General features: G+C 41.0%; 3 protein-coding genes across 3 annotated transcripts in view; 1 reads left to right on the forward strand and 2 right to left on the reverse strand.

Moving 5' to 3' along the window:
- Window positions 1-245: 245 nt before the first annotated feature.
- The window catches only part of LOC148997638 (prostaglandin F2 receptor negative regulator-like), a 54,581-nt gene continuing 34,291 nt past the window's right edge, over window positions 246-20,535 (reverse strand). The window contains exon 5 of the mRNA XM_089120265.1: window positions 246-683. Within this exon, the coding sequence (XP_088976391.1) occupies window positions 674-683 (10 nt within the window). The 3' untranslated portion in view covers window positions 246-673. The remainder of the gene's footprint in view (window positions 684-20,535) is intronic.
- On the forward strand, window positions 13,278-14,275 carry LOC148997639 (uncharacterized). Its single transcript, XM_089117773.1, has 2 exons — window positions 13,278-13,905; window positions 14,092-14,275. The coding sequence occupies exons 1-2, from the start codon at window positions 13,475-13,477 to the stop codon at window positions 14,273-14,275; spliced, it is 615 nt and encodes a 204-aa protein (XP_088973899.1). The 5' UTR covers window positions 13,278-13,474.
- LOC120476325 (uncharacterized) lies at window positions 14,858-19,410 on the reverse strand. The gene is made up of 8 exons (XM_089123310.1): window positions 18,036-19,410; window positions 17,891-17,953; window positions 16,921-17,637; window positions 16,651-16,837; window positions 16,392-16,513; window positions 15,966-16,194; window positions 15,572-15,724; window positions 14,858-15,300 (listed from the first exon to the last, which is right to left on the reverse strand). The coding sequence occupies exons 2-8, from the start codon at window positions 17,930-17,932 to the stop codon at window positions 15,035-15,037; spliced, it is 1,716 nt and encodes a 571-aa protein (XP_088979436.1). The 5' UTR covers window positions 17,933-17,953; window positions 18,036-19,410; the 3' UTR covers window positions 14,858-15,034.

Below are 20,535 nucleotides of genomic sequence, written 5' to 3' on the forward strand. Positions count from 1 at the left end.
TTGCAATTGTAAAAATCTTTCATAACAGCTTTTGAACTTGCTAGATTCAACTTTGCGCGTTCACAAGCATGGTTCAAACACTTACAGAGAGAATCTGCATACTCAAGTCACCTGTATAAGTGCAACCTCGTTCTCAAGTACTTGCTCACTCAGAAGCTTAAGGGGGCCACAAATTGAATGTCCGAACACCAACTGCGCTGGGCTGAAAAACCCCATCCCACTCACTTTTCAGTTGGATGCAAGACTTGCGCAATAATATGTTTATTAATTTGATTGTTCTTGGGTCATGTGGAGGTACAATGGAAAATTCAAATACATTTCAACAAGATCAAGAAGGCAGACAGAGGAAAGCACATATACCCAACATATTCACACATTCAAACCAAGTGTCAGTATTACATTTACACTTACCACATGTGAGAAACCTCAACATTAAAATTTTACTTATTTAAATGGTGAGATAAAAGACATAATAAGGGCACAATTTCCATAAAGTGGACCGGTTTCTGTTTCATGAATAAAAAAATCTACCTTTTACGTAACTTTGCTAACTTGTAATTTGTTTTTGTGTTGGTCTCGCACGCTTTTGGACGGTCTGTTGGACTCAGTTTTCTGCATGTACTGAACATCAGGTTGATCTGTGTAGTCCGGCATAAGAGAGACGAGTCGAAACTCAGCTTCCTCTGCGGAGACAGACAGAGACAGCAGAACGTGAAACAACTGGTTAGTTTGAGAATTTTCAGAATATCTCAGAATTTGAGAATATTCAGATATTTGATCCCCGCTTCATCTATACTTATTTGCATGGTTATGAAACACACCCAATTATTACCTCAATCACATTTCACAGAGAACTGAAATAATGCTAGACAATTGGAACTGACTAAAACAGAAGTGGCTGTTTACACGACACCGCTTTCAACTAAAAACATAAAACTTTTTGGCCATTCGTTTACACGACAGCGGCATATTGGTTACCTGAAGATGCAAACATTTGAAAATGGGTTTCAAAATGGTGTTGTGTAAACAACAAAAACGCAAATCTCTGAAGACGATGATGTCATGCAGATGCCTATTACATGTTCAGTCTATATTGTTTCATCGCCATCAACTGGCCTGGAAGCAGAATACAGTATTTTTATTTGTTTTTGTGGATCCACGTGAATGGGGCTCGCTTTGACAATGGTGTCGTCTCTGCGCGGAAAACGTCTGGGGTTATGACTATAACCCTTGTTCCCTGAGAAGGGAACGAGACACTGCGTCGGGAATCGACACTTGGGGACGCTCCTGTAGCATGCGTCTCTGAAGTATGAATGAAAATAGTCCAATTCTGATTGGTGTTGCGTCATGACGTAACATGTGACGGCATTATCGGAAGCATAAAAGCAGCACTGGTGCAACACACAGCAGTCTCGTGATGAAGCAAGACGCTCTAAGGTCTAAAGGGGGCGTGGCAGAACGACGCAGTGTCTCGTTCCCTTCTCAGGGAACAAGGGTTATAGTCATAACCTGAGACATTCTCTTTTGAGGGAACTCTACACTGCGTTGAGAATCGACACTTTGGGGAATGAATGCCCACTAGGCCACGCAACGAATAGACCTGTCCCGGAGTGAAACTGACATAGGCACTCAACTAGGACGAAAGCACATGTGCGCCAGGCGTACTAGGGAGGTGCAGACTATAAAATCTGATGAAAGTGTGAGGAGAAGCCCATCTGGCTGCCTCACAAATCTCATGAATGGGAACTCCTTCATGAAGGGCCCTAGAGCAGCGTTTCCCAACCCTGTTCCTGGCGGCACACCAACACTGCGCGTTTTCTTTGTCTCCCTAATCAAACACACCCGATTCAACCCATCAGCTCATTAACCCACCTGATTATGAGCTGATGGGTTGAATCGGGTGTGTTTGATAAGGGAGACAAAGAATACACGCAGTGTTGGTGTGCCGCCAGGAACAGGGTTGGGAAACACTGCCCTAGAGGATGCCATACCTCTAGTAGAGTGAGCCCTAATAGCCAAAGGTGAAGGTAGATCATGCACCCTGTAGGCTAAAGTAATAGCCTGAACTATCCAATTACTGATAGTTTGCTTATAAAGCAGGTTGTCCCCTTCTAGGTGACCCAAAACACACGAGAAGTTGGTCCGACCTCCCCCAGGAAGAGGACCTCTCAAGGTAAACTCTTAAAGCTCTGACAGGACAAAGGAAATGGAGTCTTTCCTCTTCTGCCGACACATGAGGTGGAGGATGAAATGCTTGAAGAACCGTAGACTGAGCCACATTAGATGGCACTTTCGGCACATAGCCAGGTTTAGGGTGTAAAATGGCTTTGACCATGCCAGGGGCAAACTCCACGTAGGCTGGTGTCACTGCCAGGGCTTGAAGATCTCCCACTCTTTTAATAGAGGTAATAGCTAAGAGAAACACCATTTTAAAAGTTAAGTCCTTCGGTGAAGCCGACTGAAGTGGTTTGAAGGGGGCCAGGGATAACCCTTCGAGAACCACTGCTAGGTCCCAGGCAGGAACCCTGGACCTAACTGTCGGTCTCATCCTCCAAGTACCACAGAGAAACCTTATGACCAGTTGATGCCTCCTCAAAGGCCCATCGTGTAAAGGTGCATGGAAAGCCGCAATGGCAGCCACGTATACTTTTAAAGTGGAAGGGGAGAGACCCGCCGAGAAGCGGTCTTGAAGAAATACCAGAACTGAAGCCACCTGGCAGTTAACTGGATCTATGTCATGTTCTCTACACCAAATAGAGAAAACATTCCATTTTAAGGCCATACAATCTCCTGGTGGATGGAGCCTTAGAGATAAGTATGGTTTCAACTACTCCTTCTGACAGCCCAGCTTCTAAGTACTGAGCCCCCTCAGGGGCCAGACCCACAGCTTCCACAGCTCCGGGCAAGGGTGGAATATTGTGCCCTCTGCTTGAGACAACAGATCCCTCCTCAGAGGAATCTGCCACAGTTGACCTATCAGAAGTGACAGTAAGTCTGAGAACCATACTCGGGCCGGCCAGAACGGGGTTATCAGAAGAAGATTGATGCCCTCCTGACGGACCCTCTCCAGGACTCCCGGAAGCAGAGCGATCGGGTGGAAAAGCGTACAGGCGAAGCCTCGGCCAGGGCTGTACCATGGCATCCAACCCCAGTGGGGCTGGATGTGAGAGGGAGAACCAAAGTAGACAGTGGGAAGTCTCTCGAGACGCGAACAGATCCACTTCCATTGGTCCAAACCTCTCCCATATTAACTTAACTACTTCCGGATGAAGTCTCCATTCCCCGGGCCTCAGCCCCTGCCTCGACAGGATGTCTGCTCCCTGATTCTGAACCCCTGGGATATATATTGCTCTGATGGATTATATTTTCCCTTGGGACCATAAAATTATATGATGCGCCAGTCTGGATAGAGGTCGCGATCTGAGTCCCCCTTGTCGGTTCAGATAGGCTATCACTGATGTATTGTCCGAATGTATCAAGACATGGTAACCATTGATGTGTGGAAGGAAGCTCCTCAAAGTCCTGAACACAGCCAACATCTCTAGGCAATTTATATGCCAAGAGCGATGATGGTCCTGCCACAGACCCCTGGCAAAGCGGCCGTCCATTACCGTGCCCCAACCAGTAAGGGAGGCGTCTGTTGAAATGGTTTTCCGGCAACATGACGTTCCTAATACTGGTCCCTGGGACAGAAACCAAGTTTTCTTCCAAATTACTAGGGAACGAAGGCATCTGCGCGTAACCCTGATCATACGGAACGGATTTCCCTTCAGGGAAAACCCCTTGGTTTTCAACCACCACTGAAGGGGCCTCATGTGGAGAAGGCCCAAAGGTATTATGTTTGATGCTGCTGCCATGAGGCCCAGCATTCTTTGAAATTGCTTTACAGTGATGGCTTGGCCTAGTCTTAACCCAGTTATCATGGTCAGAATTGTCTCGATACGTGCGGGAGACATCTGTGCCCGCATCGTAACCCAATTCCATACCACCCCCAGAAACGTAGTTCTCTGAACTGTTTCTAACACACTCTTTTTTGTGTTGAGTCTCAACCCAAAACTTTTAATATGAGCAAGGACGACATCTCGATGCCGAATTGCCATCTCCCACGACTGAGCCAAAATAAGCCAGTCGTCGATATAATTTAGTATACGTATGCCCTGGAGTCTCATTGGAGCCAGAGCTGCATCCATACATCAGGGATGTGATGTTTTCAGATTAATCCAGAATTCTGGATTTTCCGACCTGAAAATGTGACCTACGTGAATCATGCAGATCTGTAAAAAAAAATAATAAAGGGGGGAGGGGGACGGGTGTCGGCTGGGTCGGCTGCCGGAGTGAAAAGGAGAGGATATGAGAACATAACTGGTTGACGTGCGTACAGATTCTTCCTTCCTTTCCAAGCATCAACAAGGACGTACTTGCGTTCAGCTTGTTCACCTGCTCAATTTCTTACCTCAGTCGCTCTCGCGCTACTGTGTTATCGTTGTCAGTTTACAAGAACATCACCGTTAGGTCCCCAGTAGGGCTGGACGATATATAGATAAAGTTCAAATTTGCGCTATGATCCTTGCTGCAAGCAAGCTGCTGACTGCTTTTGTAGAAATATGAATATCATGCATTCTATCAGTTTTAGTTCTGATGCCTCTGTCTCAACAGCATTAGTGTACAATGCGACAAATACTCACATAAAATATTAACGCAGAGGAACGGCCAAATCAGTTCAGTGAGTTCACAAAAGTTCATTGTTTGCATGTGCTTTAAAGCCTTGCCGGTTAAATGTCATTCACTGCTAGGGTTGGGTATCGGTTGGGTTTTATCCGATACCAGAACCTACTCAGTATTTTTTAAACGGTTCCGGTGCCTAAACGGTTCTTGAAACGGTCCTTAAGAAAACGGAACCGCACACACTTTGTCAAAAAATAATAAAACCCCTTTATTTACAGGGCCAAACTGGACACAATATTAACTTACAATATAAATACAAGTAACATATGGTAATAATAAATAAACCAATATAAAATAAAAGTTCATATTTAAATAATATCAAATAAAACAATATTATATTAAACAATGTAATTATCCTGGAGATTAATAGAGATTACTACCAGGGTAATATAATATCGACATGGCTACAGGTTTCCATGTTTTGTCTGCTTTAACTAGTCATGCTAAGTTATCTTGTCATTTACTAGCTAAGCTCTTAGCCAGTTTGATATTTCGTTCCCACTGCGTCTTATACGCAGCTTTGAGTAAACATATGAAAGAGAACGTCTCTGTGTAACCCATGTTCTCTGAATAGGGAACGAGACGCTGCGTTCGCTGCCAAATATCTTGCGCAGCCGACAAGCTTCCTTTTTCGGCAGAGAACTCTGAGGAGCAGATGATGCGTGCGCTAATATAATATAACGACGTGAGCGACGTGAGCGTGGCGCGAATGGTGATTCTATATCCATAGACAATCGTTATTCTGACGCGTAATTTTACACGTGAAATGCAGCCAAACATTTCACGTGTAGGCTAAATTTCACGTGTGTTTAATCTCATCGCTATCAGCAGATGTTCCAGGAGTCTGTTGTATATTGATAACGGCTCCCGGATGATCGCAAATTAGTTAAAATCTCCCGGAATCTAGAGCGAGCGAACAAGAGCGCGCGTGCAAGACAGATCAGACAGTGCTTCAATAAACCGTAAAGTGTGCGCACGTCGGAGAGGGAGAGGGAGTCAGCGAAAGGCTGCGTGTGTGCGTCTCATGCCACAGACACCGAAATGTTCAGGCACCGAAATGTTCATTCTAATTCAGTCTGGTTACTACCGTTTAAGTCAGAACCAGTTCCCTATTGGCACCGAGTTTCGGTACCCAACCCTATTCACTGCTGATGCGCTGTTCTGAGCGCGAACACCCGACGCACACATGCACTAAAAGCTTGTCTAACAGCACCTGGTTGCTGGACTAAGTTATTTCGCTAATACTCTCAAATACACACGGTTTACAGAAGAAGATGTGGTTATGTCTAAACTGAAAGCAAACCAAGAAAATTGAGAGAAATCTGCTTGTCAAATGCGCGTGTATAAGACGTGTCGCGTACAGGTCTTAAAGTGACAGTAGCCCTAATAATAAACATGGAGCCGCTTGTCCTTAAAGGGTTAGTTGACCCAAAAATGAAAAAAATCTGTTATAATTTATTTACTGTAATGTTGTTCCAAACATGTATTAATTTATTTCTTGTGCTGAACACAAAAGAAGATATTTTGAAGAATGTGGGTAACCAGACAGTTGCTGGTCCCCATTGACTTCCATAGGGAAAAAGTATTATGGAAATCACTTGTCAAAAATCTGCTTGTCAAATGCACGTGTATATTAGACGCGTCACGTACAGGTCTTAAAGTGACAGTAGCCCTAATAATAAACATGCAGCCCTTTGTCCTTAAAGGGATAGTTGACCCAAAAATAAAAATTCTGTAATTTTTTATTCATTGTAATGTTGTTCCAAGCCTGTACTAATTTATTTCTTGTGCTGAACACAAAAGAAGATATTTTGAAGAATGTGGGTAACCAGACAGTTGCTACTCCCCATTGACCTCAATAGGGAAAAATGTACTATGGAAATCAGTGAGGTACATCAACTGTTTGGTTACCCACATTCTTCCAAATAAATTCAACAGAAGAAAGAAACTTATTCAGGTTTAAAACAACTTGAGAGAGTAAATGATGACAATTACAATTTTTGGGAGAACTATCTATTTAATGTTAATAAAACAACAAAACACAAAGGAAAAAAATCACTCACTGCTCTTGACTGAGAACTTTAATAGTAGCTTTAATATGAATCAATTTACACAGTGAAGACTATATTTGGCTTTGACTAAATATTTGTTCTCACTTTGCGGAAAAAATATCGGAATATGCAGCCAAAATGATCGGGGGATGGGATGCGGCTCTGTATATTTTCCTGCTTTTTTGTCCTTAGCCAATCACATGCCTGATACATTTTGTGAACGTTCGGGGAGAGAGTGCTAGGCCGAACTGAAGAACCCGATATTGGTACGCTTTGCCTTCAAAAGCGAACCCTAGGAACCTCCTGTGACATGGAAGGATGGATACGTAAAAATAAGCGCCTTTTAGATCTATGGTGACAAACCAATCCTCGGATCTGATTTGATTCACTATGATGGGAATAGTGATCATCTTAAACCTGAACCTCCTCAGAGTCAAGTTCAGATGTCTTAAGTCTAAAATCGGCCTCATTCCTCCATCCTTCTTTGGAACTATAAAGTAACGGCTGTAAAACTCTGACTCTATGTCTGGTAGAGGAACGATTTCTATGGCCCCTTTGGCCAGAAAAGTCTGTACTTCTTGTTCCATAACCCGATCCTGTTCTGGCACCACTGTAGTCGGCACTACCCCTGCAAACCCCCCGTCTGTGATCGAACTGCAGTCTGTAACCATTTTTTTTATTATAATCAGGACCCACATAGAAATATTCTGAAGATTTTGCCAATTTTCCATAAATTCTACTAAGGGAAACAGTCTCTCGAGACTGGTCTCGGGTATTTTCTGGACACTTTTCTCGACTTCCTGAAGCGACATAACGGCAGGCATTGGATGAGAAATTTTTTGTGACCATAATTTTTGTTGTCTTTGATCTTTTTGTGGTGGACACCCCATTAGATGTTCGCTGGAAATTGATGTGACCCAAAGCACCAGAGATGGCGGGACAGCATCTTTTTTCTGAGGGCTCCGCTGTGAAAACAACCTCAGTTGCCTCACAGCGGGGAGGACAGCCCTCTGAGGTCCTACCACCTCGGTTAGGACCTCTTCCCTGCTCTCTTAGCCTGAAGGACAGCCCTCGAGTCGCCCTTCTGGGTGGCAGGTTTTGACTGAGAGCCTTTTTCTCTGTTGCCAAGCTCCCGGAGGAGGGGCTTTAGAGGCAACACTCTCTTTCTGCTCTTGCCTATACAATGAGCTGGTAGATGGCTGGGGCTGGCCACTGGGACCAGCCCTCCTAAAAGATTTAGTGCGGCGAGGGAGATACTACTGGAACGCCGCGGCTTGTTTCTTTGCCTCCTGAAACCTGTCGACGACAGTTGATACTGCATCGCCAAACAGGCCAGAAGGCGAAAGCGGGGCATCCAGCAGAAAAGATCTATCCCTATCTTTTATTACAGATAGATTTAACCATAGGTGCCTCTCCGTAGCCACCATCGCTGCCATGGAACGACCAATGCCGCGAGCTGTTTCTTTAGTGGCCCGTCGAGACAAATCTGTGGCCTTCCTCAGTTCTGCAACATCTGCTGGTGATGGGCCCTCGCCTTCATCTAAATCTTTAAGGAGATGGTACGCCAGCAAAATAGCTAATGAATGCAGAGACGCAAAATAGCTAATGAATGCCTGACCAGCCGCCATACATGCCCTGCAAACCAATGCTGATGTTTCTCTACATGGTTTGCTGGGCAGCTCCGGGTTTTTAATGAAGATGCCGTTTCAGGAGAAAGATAACTCGCCAATGCTTCCTCCATCAGCAGCATCTTGCCATACCCCACCTCCCTCGCACCCACATCATTGCTATAATCGCATGATGTACTGTGTGAGATGCGAGAGAAGGCTCTCGCAGAAGAGGAAGTTCCCAGGATCTCGTCATCTCTTTATGGAGATCTGGGAAAAATGGCAAATCCCGGCGCTGAGGTTGTGATCTGTGCTAAAGGAATCTCTCGTCTAATTTACTTTGACGAGAATCTTCCTGCTTATCTTGTGGTCAGCTAATGTTTAATCTGGCCACAGCACGCGTCACAACCTCTGCCAACTCCTCGTATGCGGGAACATGAGCTGGAGAGTTAAACTCGTGTTCCTTGCTCCCGAAGAAAGGTCCGAGAACGACCTGGATTGCGAGCTTGACCATCATCATTGAAGATGATGAAGATTCTCATAGATAGTGCCTCACAGTGTTCACAAGCAGCCCCCTCGAGAGCTGCTTGTGCATGCTGCACTCCCAAACAATTCACACAAAGCTGATGTGTGTCCCCACCCGTGATGTATCTAGGGCAGGGGTGTACACATCTACTGAATTGTTCACTCGCCATGTTATAATTCACTTTCAAACAGATAAACAACACCAAATAGACAGAGACAGTTTTACACAGAGCGCTTGCTGAAGAGCAAAAGCTGGTGTGTGTTGCGCCAGCGCTGCTTTTATGCTTCCGGTAATGCCGTCACATGTTACGTCATGACGCAACACCAATCAGGATTGGACTAGTTTCATTCATACTTCAGAGACGCACGCTAAGGGAGCGTCCCCAAAGTGTCGATTCTCGACGCAGTGTAGAGTTCCCTCGAAAGGGAACTCAAAAGGAAAACGTCTCATGTTACGTATGTAACCCTGGTTCCCTAAAGGGAACGAGACGCTGCCTTGAGATGCGGTGGGAACGCCCTGCGTGATTGCGTCGTGAAGCACATGTATAATCAGTCCAATGGAAGAGCGAGACGTCATAGGCGGGTGACATCATAGACCAGGAAGTTATATAGCACCCCCAAATACAGACCACGACAGCTTCTGAAAAAGTCTGGAGCAAGTCGATCAGGGCATGCAGGAAGTATGGCAGGAGAACGCAGTGTCTCGTTCCCTCTCAGGTAGGGGTGCACGATATTGACAAAAATGTGATATTGCGATATCGATAATGAATATTGCAATATCGATATTAATTTCGATATTTTTAAACAGATGTAAAATTACAAAAGTTATTGGAAAACGCATCAAAAAAGATTAATAAATAAAACAAGTTTTCTTACAACATAAGATTTATTTCAACTGACAGTCATATTGGACTGGTACAGCATTAATAAATAGGCCTAAATAATATGTCTACAGAACAGGACATGTTAGTTGTGTACACTACACTGTAAAAGATAATAAATAAATAGCAAGTCTACAGAACACACTATGCAACATAAACGCCACTATATGCGTTTTCTTTGACCGGATAGCTATGACCGTGAAAAGACCAGGTGTAAATGCCCTGTGAAACGCATTCGTGACGCATTTGAATCTAATCGCTCAAACCACTTCAGGAGGTGGTCTGGGCTGCATTTCAGTTGAAACTGGACAAATGTAAATGCATCTCGTTATTGAATAAACCACATATGTAAAATGTAATCCTTCCAAAAACGCTAAAAATGAGAACGTTACAGGCTTGTCATGTTATGGCCAGATATGACGACGCGCGCGACTGCAACACGCATCACGCAACATTTCGTTTTCATCAAGCCAACGCGCAAACTATCGCTAATCAAAGTGAAAGTAAGTTGCAGACGCTTTTCACAGTTATCTTCATTAAAAGTAAATAAACTAACTGATCTTATTTTACCTGATGATCATAAAATGCAGCTCATAACTGTTGTTTTCGGTGACGTGCACTCCATTAAATCTGCATATAGCGCGGGAATTGAAGATCGTATTTTGATCAATCAGATATAGGGATGGGTACCGAAACCCGGTATTAAACGGGCCCCGGTACTGAATTTTGAAAGACCGCTGTATCGATAAGTTTGGACGTTATCGGTTCTGCTGTCGGTACTGGAAAAATTATTTATCATTCCTAAAGAGGTTATCTTGAACATGTTTATATCGCCAGCCTTTTCTATATATAAACTGTATTTTAATTAAACCATTTGTCTGTGATGCAAATTTGAAATTCGCAGTTCAGAAGAGAGAGAGAGCGATCTCTCACGCAAAGCCACAGCACGCGGAACACGACAGCCCTTGCTTAATGAGTGACAATGAGGACAGAACTAAACATTCAACGTGGTTACACTTTAGATTTGGGATATTATTCTAATATATTTTGTATTTCGGCTTCCAAAGATTATAAAAAGAAGATATTTGAGACAAAACCGTTAAAAAACAAGACGCATGATCTGTCCAGCTTAACTTCCTTTAGCCTACTTCACAGCACTGCGGAGCGCTGTCAGTTCTTCCTATTAGGAAGTTCCCAAAACCCAAACGTACCGTCAGAATCAGCACGATTGGCGATTGTTGCAAAATGCTGTCTTCTACTGTTGCAAGCTCAAAAAATGGCTATTAAAAACACAAAAGCCTGCGCAAGAGACGCTGTTCACGACTGCAACGAGACAAGAAAAGTAGCCTACACTTTGGGCTTCGTGTGTCCTTAACAGTGGTGGAAAGAGTACTGACAAATTGTACTTAAGTAAAAGTATTGCTACTTAAGTAAAAATGTACTTGGAGTACAAGTAGAAGTACTGAAATATAATATGACTCAAGTAAGAGTAAATAAGTAGTTTGCTTAAAAACTACTCAAGTAACTGCGTTACAAAGTACTTTAGTATTTTTCTATTTTTTACCCAAAATAGGGAGATGATAGTGAAATGGAGCGCTAAACAACTCTCATGTCATCTGTTTCATTCATACTGAAGGCCTTACTGATGCATAGAAGTATTAAACTTACACATTTCAGGAAATGCCTTATATGGATATAATAACTTGCAAATAGTGATGTTTTGACTGATGAAACATGAAGACAAACATATAATAGCTATAATATATCTGAGTTTATCAAACTGTCAATTTATTTTCAAGGTATTTTCAAAAGAATGATGTATGACTTTAAAGGGATAGTTCACCCAAAAATTTAAATTAGCCCACGATTTACTCTCCCTCAAGTCATCTTAGAAGATATGACTTTCTGCTTTCAGTCGAATACAATCATTGTTATATTAAAAAATGGCCTGGCTCTTCCAAACTTTATAATGGCAGTGAATGACTGGAGAAAATTTGAAGCCCAAAAAAGTGCATCCATCAATGATAAAAGTGCTCCACATATAGACTACTAGCTTCCTCTGTTGTCAAGAGCAATTTTTTTTATTACTAATTTTGAAAAGGAAGTGTAGATAAGGTCATTTGAATGTTTTGATTTGAATCATTCATAATTGAAAGCAAAGAAGGTTAATTGAGAGGTCCGATTAAAAAGGTATGAAAAACAATAAAACAGTATGAATAAAAAAAGTTAAAAAAAACTGGGGTATGATTAACATGTTAAATTAAATGATCTTTTTTTCATCGTAGCCAACCGAAAATGTGCTGTGAGCCCACTGTTGCTATAGGAACGAACTACACTTTTACATGCATCTGATAGACAGATCAATCATGCGATCATATTTCACTGTTTTTTCAGCTTTGTAAAAAGTTTTCTTCGTATATTTAGTTTAAATGTATTGTTAAACAGGGAAAGCTTTACCATTAATTGAACTGTGTGCATGTATTTTAGACACTTTCTTGCTCTGTCCATTGCAAACCGCGTCCATGCATGTTTGAGCCGAGCTTTTTTATTTACCTCAACTGCTCAGTGCTCTGGTATTATCAATGGTGTGACCCATTTCAGTAGTTGCCATAATTTAATATGAGCAGAATACTCACTTACAGTCACTGACATATTGAAACGTTAGCGGTACTGATTCAAACACGAGCGCCAGTGATTGAAATGTCAAAGCGCGGTTTGAACGCCCCGCCCCCCAGCCAAACTGGAGGTTTTGATTGGTTTTGCACCCGAGTCAGACCTGTCTGTTATTGGCTGAAGTGCTTCAGATATGTCTGTTATTGGCTGAAGCGCAGGGCTCCACCACAGTTGTTTTGAAATGTGTCTGTCAAATCGCAACTTGCGCTGTTGCTCCGTCGGGTGCAGAAAATAGGTCGGCACCTTTGTCAAAGTACTTTGTACTTTTTATGAAATATAAATGTAGCGAAGTTGAATACTTTATTTTTATTTTACTCAAGAGTAAAAGTACCACAATTTAATTATACTCAAGAAAGTAGAAAGAATGAAAAAAATCTACTCAAGTACTGTAACGAAAGTATTTGTAATTAGTTACTTTCCACCACTGGTCCTTAACTATCAAATATACATAAAAATGTCAAAATGACCAGCTCTGAGATTCACCTAAACAAAGTTTATTCACTTAAACACAATTATGTCTTAAATGGACGTAAATAATAGGGAGAAAATGATGGTGCTTCAGTTACCGATTAGATTTGCTCTCGGTCTTAAAGGAACACTCCGACTTTTTGGGACTTTAGCCTATTCACCTTATACCCCAGTGTTAGATAAGTCCATACTTACCTTTTTCATCTCCGTGCGTGCTATAAGTCTGTTTGACGCACCCACCGCGAGCCTAGCTTAGCACAAAGACTGGATGTACTTGGTTGCACTTAGCCTTCTAATCCAAATAAGTGAAAAAAATAACACAAACATTTTCCTATTTACAGGTTGCGATTTGTATAGTCGTATAGTGTCCAAAAAAAAAATTATATGAGATACAGACATATTTTAATCGTATAAATACTGGGAACTATTCTCTGAAGGCGAAGCACTACTATTTGGGCGGAGTGAGAACCGCAGCACCTGAGACGCGCCGTTGTTTCTTCTGTCAACAAAACAAACGTGACTAACTAGCTAGTAGCTGACGTGAATGGTGATCATGGCTGATTTTGACGAAATGTCAGATGATTTTTACTTTGTCTCAAACCAAGATCCTGAACCATATCGGTTTGAGCCAGAATACACAGACGAGGAATTACAAAGTTTTGAGGCTGATAGCCAAGATGCCGAACAGACTGAGGAGGTCGAGGGGAGAATCCGAACTAACACGGACTGGTGGTGTAAATGTGGAACATGTCAACCTATGCCCACAGAAAGCGAGTGCATTTGTTGTAATGAATGGGAGCGGGTATTGCCATCAATGGCAAGTCGTGATGACAATGAAGATATTTGCGTCACTATCACGGAGGAATTCTCTGCCCTGATACACCCTGCGGTTGTCGATTTTTTTTCCCGTTGTGACAAGATAAACTGGAAGAAACGTCCCATGCCGAGTGAACCGAATGGACAGCTGTCCTCCAAGTAAGTGCATTTTGAATGATCATAATGCATACAGGTAACATTAGTATAATGCAATTGTAGTATACACGCGCAAAAACAAAATATACACACATGCCAACTGACTGTTGCCACCCTTGAAATAGTCTGTCTTGATAACCCGTACACTTGATTTACTAGTTATTCATACAATTTTTTCTGTGCTCTAAGTCAATACAGGTTGGTGTCCTACCGCATAGTGTTGGAGTGGGCCCTGAAGGGAGAAACTTTGGGTAGAAGCAATCGTAAACCATTGCCATCATGTGTGGTTGGTGCCATTCGAAGAAAATATCCTTCAGAGACTGGTGTCTATGTGGGATTTCAAGAGGCTGAGGATGCAATTGAAATGTTCTAAGTATGCATGTGTCAACACCAATCATATATAAAGTAATTAGCCTATACTACATGTCTTTATCATACACAAACCATAAACGTATGATGTATATAAGTATTACAGGAATAAAAATTACATATTTTGTTTTTGTTGGCATTACTGTATATGTTGTATAAAACTGAACAAAGTTACTGTGAGTAAAGATAACAACATTAAATATAAAAGAGCAACCTAGAAATGTCAGTATAATTGTAGTCAAGGAAATATATTATTGTTTTGTCCCTGACTACATTAGTCTGTAATACACTTTGCATATTCTAGTCATCTTGTCTGATACTTTGGCACTGGTCTATGAAGTACAAGGCCTAACATTTTGTTCTCTTTCCACAGATGTTCCATCCTTTGACCTCCTACAAGACAGCAGAGTTTTATTTCATTTTGAAAATATGTGAAACCATTGTTTTCTTTTTATTTATTGTTTTAGATTTTATACTTCAAATAAATTATTCTAACTTCTACATTTCTCATTTCTTTTTTTTCTACATGTGTCAGTATAAGAAGACTAGTTGGCCTACACAAGGCAGAAATGAGAAGGAGAAATAATGAGAAATATTCTTATTTATTTTACAATTGCTGTACCACAATAACCAAAAACTATATACAAGAATAACAAAAAGGCACTTTGGGTGGCAGTGGTGACATAGTGAAAAGCAGGACTAAAGAATGATAGGTGGGTGGGGTGGGTGTCCCTTTATTTATTTATAACCATCTCAGATACCATTATGAGTCTGAACCTGTGAATCTTGATGTGTGTCCGGCAATGACATCCTCCTTCCTGGGTTTTGAAACTGTGGCGATGTTAGCAGCCAAACGTGGAACTTTGACATGCGATAAGGGGTCTTGGTATTTCACCGTTGGATCCAGCCTTCTCTGAATGACTGCGTCCATCAATTCATTCCTGAAAGTCTGTGTAGTTTCCTGGTAGACTGGTCGGGCAATCCATTGTTTGGATTGTTTTTGGAATATCACATTGTGTCTTTGGAGTCCTGAAATGAAAATCAACATGATTGAGGAGTTTGGTCTGTTAGGAGTGTGTTCAGAAGGTTAAATAATAACTAAATAAAAATTAAAAAATGTTATAATATTTGCCAGTTATAACAGCAAAAGTGTTGATTTGTAAATTATAAATATGTTCTATTATATTTTTAGGTGAAACATTACGTACAAATCAATACTGACATGTGTATGGCTGCAAAATTTGAAATATCCGGAGGATATATTGTTTTATTTATAATATGATATATGTTTAGAACTAACCAGACGCTGTTTTTGCTTGTTCACGTTGTGTTTCGTGGTTCTCGTTATGGTCCATGACTGCCAACATTGTTCGTGCTTGCATTGATGCATATTCAAAGTGCAATCTTTTGGGACAGTATTTTAGAAGAACATTATGGTAGACTTCAAGTTGTCCTAGTGAAAGAGAAATAAAGACAGTACAAAATACAAAACACTTTATAAACTATACATGGAACAATGCTTACAAGTAGTATGAATGATCTGTTGAATATTGGGAGTTATTTTATTTTCATTATCGTCTGAGGTGCAATATTACTTTCTAAAATAATGTAAAAATGTTTCACATAAAAGGTTCCCACAGAAACTAAAATCTATGGAGGCAATCCAATAGCTGTGAAATCTTTGATAAACATACCGGTGTGTTTGAACAGTGCCATTTGTTCCAGGTCTTTCAGGAGGCGTGCATTCATCACCACTTCATAAAGGGCATTGTAGGCAGGGGAGTCTTCGGCCAACCATTTCTTCCTCCTTTGCTCGTTCGCTGGCAGTTCAGTGTGGTAGCATGTATGTTCCTTGCCATCTTCTTCCCAGCGATGGACCCCGCAGATATGATGGAGAATTGACTTCCATCGTCTCAACAATTCCTGTAAAAATACAGACGGAAAAAATAATTTGAACCAAAATAGAACCTAATTAATAACTTCTATGTCCAAAGGTGATGTATGCACGCCAGTAGTCAAAATACACTGTGCACTATAACCGGTATAAATATGCATATGAGAAATAAATTAGACTTTGCCTTTGCAATATGTCTGTGTGTATAAAATGTATGATTGTGCACCTTTGAATCTCCTTTAGATGAGCTACAGCTCCACCACATGTGATTGATCACACTCTTTATCCAAGGAGCAAGGGCCATACAGTTCTTGCGATTGGATGCCAAAACCAATTTTCTTTTAATTCCTGAATTAAAATAAGGAAAAGCTTTATAATAATAGTACACTTCAGAAAACACAGAGATACACAGAGAGTAAACCCAGACAGCACAGCCGAAGTATCAGGAGTTGTGAACAAGCTTACAATAACAAAAATAGACTAACCTTTTCCAGTATGCCATGGATCAAATTGGTGTTCTATATTTGGAAACTCCTCCCTCATTATTTTCCTGATAGAGGGATGTCGGTCAGTTGTGACAACTTTTACATTGATTCCTTCATCTAGGAGCTTTTCTAATCCTTTCTTGAAACCGATTGGCTCCATGGCAACAGAACTTTTGGCCTGGGTCACCTAGAGGGAAAAAGTATAAGACGTTTGAGAACATTGACTGAGTTTTCGTATATATTATTCTATTTATCATTAAAAAAAATTACCTGAATCAAGTCAAATGTTACAATTTGATTGGTGGAGTCATCCATGAAGGAATACGTTGTGTATTTGCAGGAATGGCCTGGGCTATCACTTCTCCCATCTCCACAGATCTGTACTCCCTCACCATCCAGGGTCTGGCAGATGAGTCTTGCTCTTATAGTGTCCTCCTGCTTCTTGTATTTTTCAGCAATAACTGGAATCAGGTAGCTGGACTGTATACTGTAGTAGGTAGATTTATGGGGCAGCTGAATGTTCAAAAGCTCTGCCCACTCAGCAATGTCTGTGTAGGTAGCACCGGTGAAGAGTGTTGCTGCTGCTGATAGCAGGTTGTTCTCCGCCATTCCACGAACACTTGGGCATGATTCCCAATCTCCGGTGTGTCCACTGTTACATTTCCATATTACTCTGATCCTTGTGCCAGATTTTTTCACAATTTGGTTCAAATCACACATTTCAGATCCACAAACAGTGCATTTTTTAAAGAGTTCCATGAGTTTAGACTCATTTACCAGCCACTTTCTCTCTTTCCATCCTCTATGTTGTCCAGGAATGCTTTCAGTGCTTCCTGTGGTAGAGGTGGAGGGGCTTGTGTCAGGGACAAAACTGGAGTCAGCAGGATCCACGGCTGGTTCAGAGGCAGGTTCTGAGGCCATGCTGATATCCAAGGCTGATGTTGCTGAACTGATATCCATTTCAGAATAATCAATTTGTTGTGTTTCCTGTTGACGACAAAACAACATGTAAAATTTTATTTTCTCTTGGCACCTTTAGAAGCATACATCTGGGTTTGGAACGTGTTGGTTTTCATTTGAAAATTGATTTTCAATATTCAATTATTTGACTGTTATCTTTGGCATTTCATTGTGATCAAGATAAGTGTCAGCTGAATTATCAAAATGCATCTAAATTGATTTTTTTTTTTCAATAATATTTTTTAGCTATCATGAATAGAGAACCTGGCTTGCTACTTACATCAAAGATAAGACTTTTTTTTGGCCTGCAGGTAGGCATCATTATGGACGATGAAGCAGTGTCCTATAAAGTAAATATAGAATTTGTTACATTTATCACACAGAACGTATAACACCATTCAATGATAAATTATTAATTATCCTACCAATTGACGTGTCCAACTGGGTGCCAAGGCAATCAATGCCTTTGTCCCTGTAGCTGTCTGAGCAGGACTTTTGAGCTGCAAAGGTAGTGGGGCTTTGAACTCTGCAGTAGGTACAGTACAGGTTTTTCTGGGTGTGGAGTGTGGTACACCTGCAAACAGGCTGGAAACATCCTCAAATTCCAGTTGATCCAGCTGCAGGTTACTCAGCTCATCCTAATTAATATATATCACAGAACACAAAATAATAAATTATTATTACAGGAATCAATATACATCTAAAATGAAATTTATTACAGCGTAACCAAATGTATTCAACAGTGTCTAATACAGTAATGGCAGATAGGCTAGAATATGACAATATATTCACAATAGGCAATGACTCAATATTCACAATAGGCTAGAATAAGGGAAAAGTAATAGCACAAGGCAAATTGTTTTTGCACAATGAACCCACAGACAGTAGCCTACCCGTGCTAGACAATATGACTATTTCTAAAAGAAAATAAAAAATAGAAAAAAAAATCCCTCCCCGATAAGATTCATTAGCAAGGTGTATGCTACTAACTACATGTGTTTACCTCTAGCTCCGTTCTAGTTTTACCTGGGCGACAGAGCGCGTTCTAAACAACATTACAGGGAATATACATGGAGCGCGTAAACAACTGCAGTATAGTAGTTTGCACCCTAATCATATAGTAGTGTCACTAGCATTACAATAGTTCTAAGTTAGCTAATGGCACTGTTACAGTAACGTTAGGCAAAACATCTAAAATATAACGGAACGGCTACTTACCGCAGCACTTTGTCCTGTAAGTGATTTTGATGGGACGGCCATGTCCTTCAGCACACGTTTCATGGTTCTTGTGGCAAATTGCATTTTTTCAATATAGTCGTCGTCATTAAAATGTACAGAGCAAACATAATGTCCCTTGATACTCTCTTTTGGTGTGTTAGGGTCAATATTCAGAGCAATTAGCCATGTTTTCATCCGGTCAGCGTTTCTAGTTGGTATTCTGTGAAACATCATGGTATTACCTGGTCTCCCCTGTTTATTGTCGCAGCTCTTTACACTGCAGCGAAAACCCATGATTGTAAAACACGCTTTTACTATTTATAAATTGATGAGTCTGTATCTCAAACTCTGAACGAACTTTCCGCTCCTCCTCACCACAGCGCGTCTCAGGTGCTGCGGTTCTCACTCCGCCCAAATAGTAGTGCTTCGCCTTCAGAGAATAGTTCCCAGTATTTATACGATTAAAATATGTCTGTATCTCATATAATTTTTTTTTTGGACACTATACGACTATACAAATCGCAACCTGTAAATAGGAAAATGTTTGTGTTATTTTTTCACTTATTTGGATTAGAAGGCTAAGTGCAACCAAGTACATCCAAGTCTTTGTGCTAAGCTAGGCTAGCGGTGGGTGCGTCAAACAGACTTATAGCACGCACGGAGATGAAAAAGGTAAGTATGGACTTATCTAACACTGGGGTATAAGGTGAATAGGCTAAAGTCCCAAAAAGTCGGAGTGTTCCTTTAAAGGGGCAGCAGTCCAATAGCCTAAACCTGCTGACGATTCAGCCATTAATGCAAATCAAACAACAAAAGGCAGAGAAAATCACTCACAGCTTTTGAATGAGTAACTTTAGATTTTATGAGCATTAATCTATCTATGATAAACTATACAGTGCTATTTTATATTTGATTACTAAATTAGGTTTCTTTTCAGACAGAAACAATTACCTGAAAAGATATGTTAGTACACCTTCCTGAAATTAAAGCACTTTGTATATAATTTGTATCTTTGATTAATTGTATTCTTGTGTTTGTACTTGTTTTTTTTTCTTATGTGTCCTTTTTGTATATAAAACAAAAAAGCCTGCACATTGCTGCATAACAAAAATATATTTTTCTTCGTTTTGCTTTTTCTATTTTACATTTCAAAATATAGAGTTTAATTATGTTCTTAATTCTTAAAAAAAAAAAAAAAACGATAAGAACACCGTTAAAGTACTGGATCGATAAGCGGTATCGGTAAGAGTAGTAATACTGATAAAACCTTAATGATACCCATCCCTAATCAGATAGCTATCCGATCAGTGAAAACGCATGAAGTTGCCAGGTGGACCGTGGCCTGATGTTTATACTTGTGCGCGTCGAGCCGGGGCAAGTGTGTGTGTGTGGGACTGTGTGGTTGGAGAGCAAGGAAGAAGTGAGAGAGTGACGGCGGTTAGCTTTGGAGCGAGTAGCGACTTTATATTGAGAAAAACAAAGCGTCTCCCCTGTTCTTTCTGACCACTGTGGGAAATCTGTAGCATGAAAAGTTAAACCTCTCTTGATTTAATATTGTTTATGGAGAAGGAGAATCAGGAAATGTGTCGGTGGGGGGAATGCAACGGTGCATGTCGGACCAGACGCATCATAAACAAAATATTGCATAAATATCGCGACACTTTCGATATGGATATCGAGTAACGTGATATTGCGATAACGATATTG

Source organism: Pimephales promelas, chromosome 2, assembly GCF_988280905.1.
Source record: "Pimephales promelas chromosome 2, fPimPro1.hap1.1, whole genome shotgun sequence".
Taxonomy (NCBI): domain Eukaryota; kingdom Metazoa; phylum Chordata; class Actinopteri; order Cypriniformes; family Leuciscidae; genus Pimephales; species Pimephales promelas.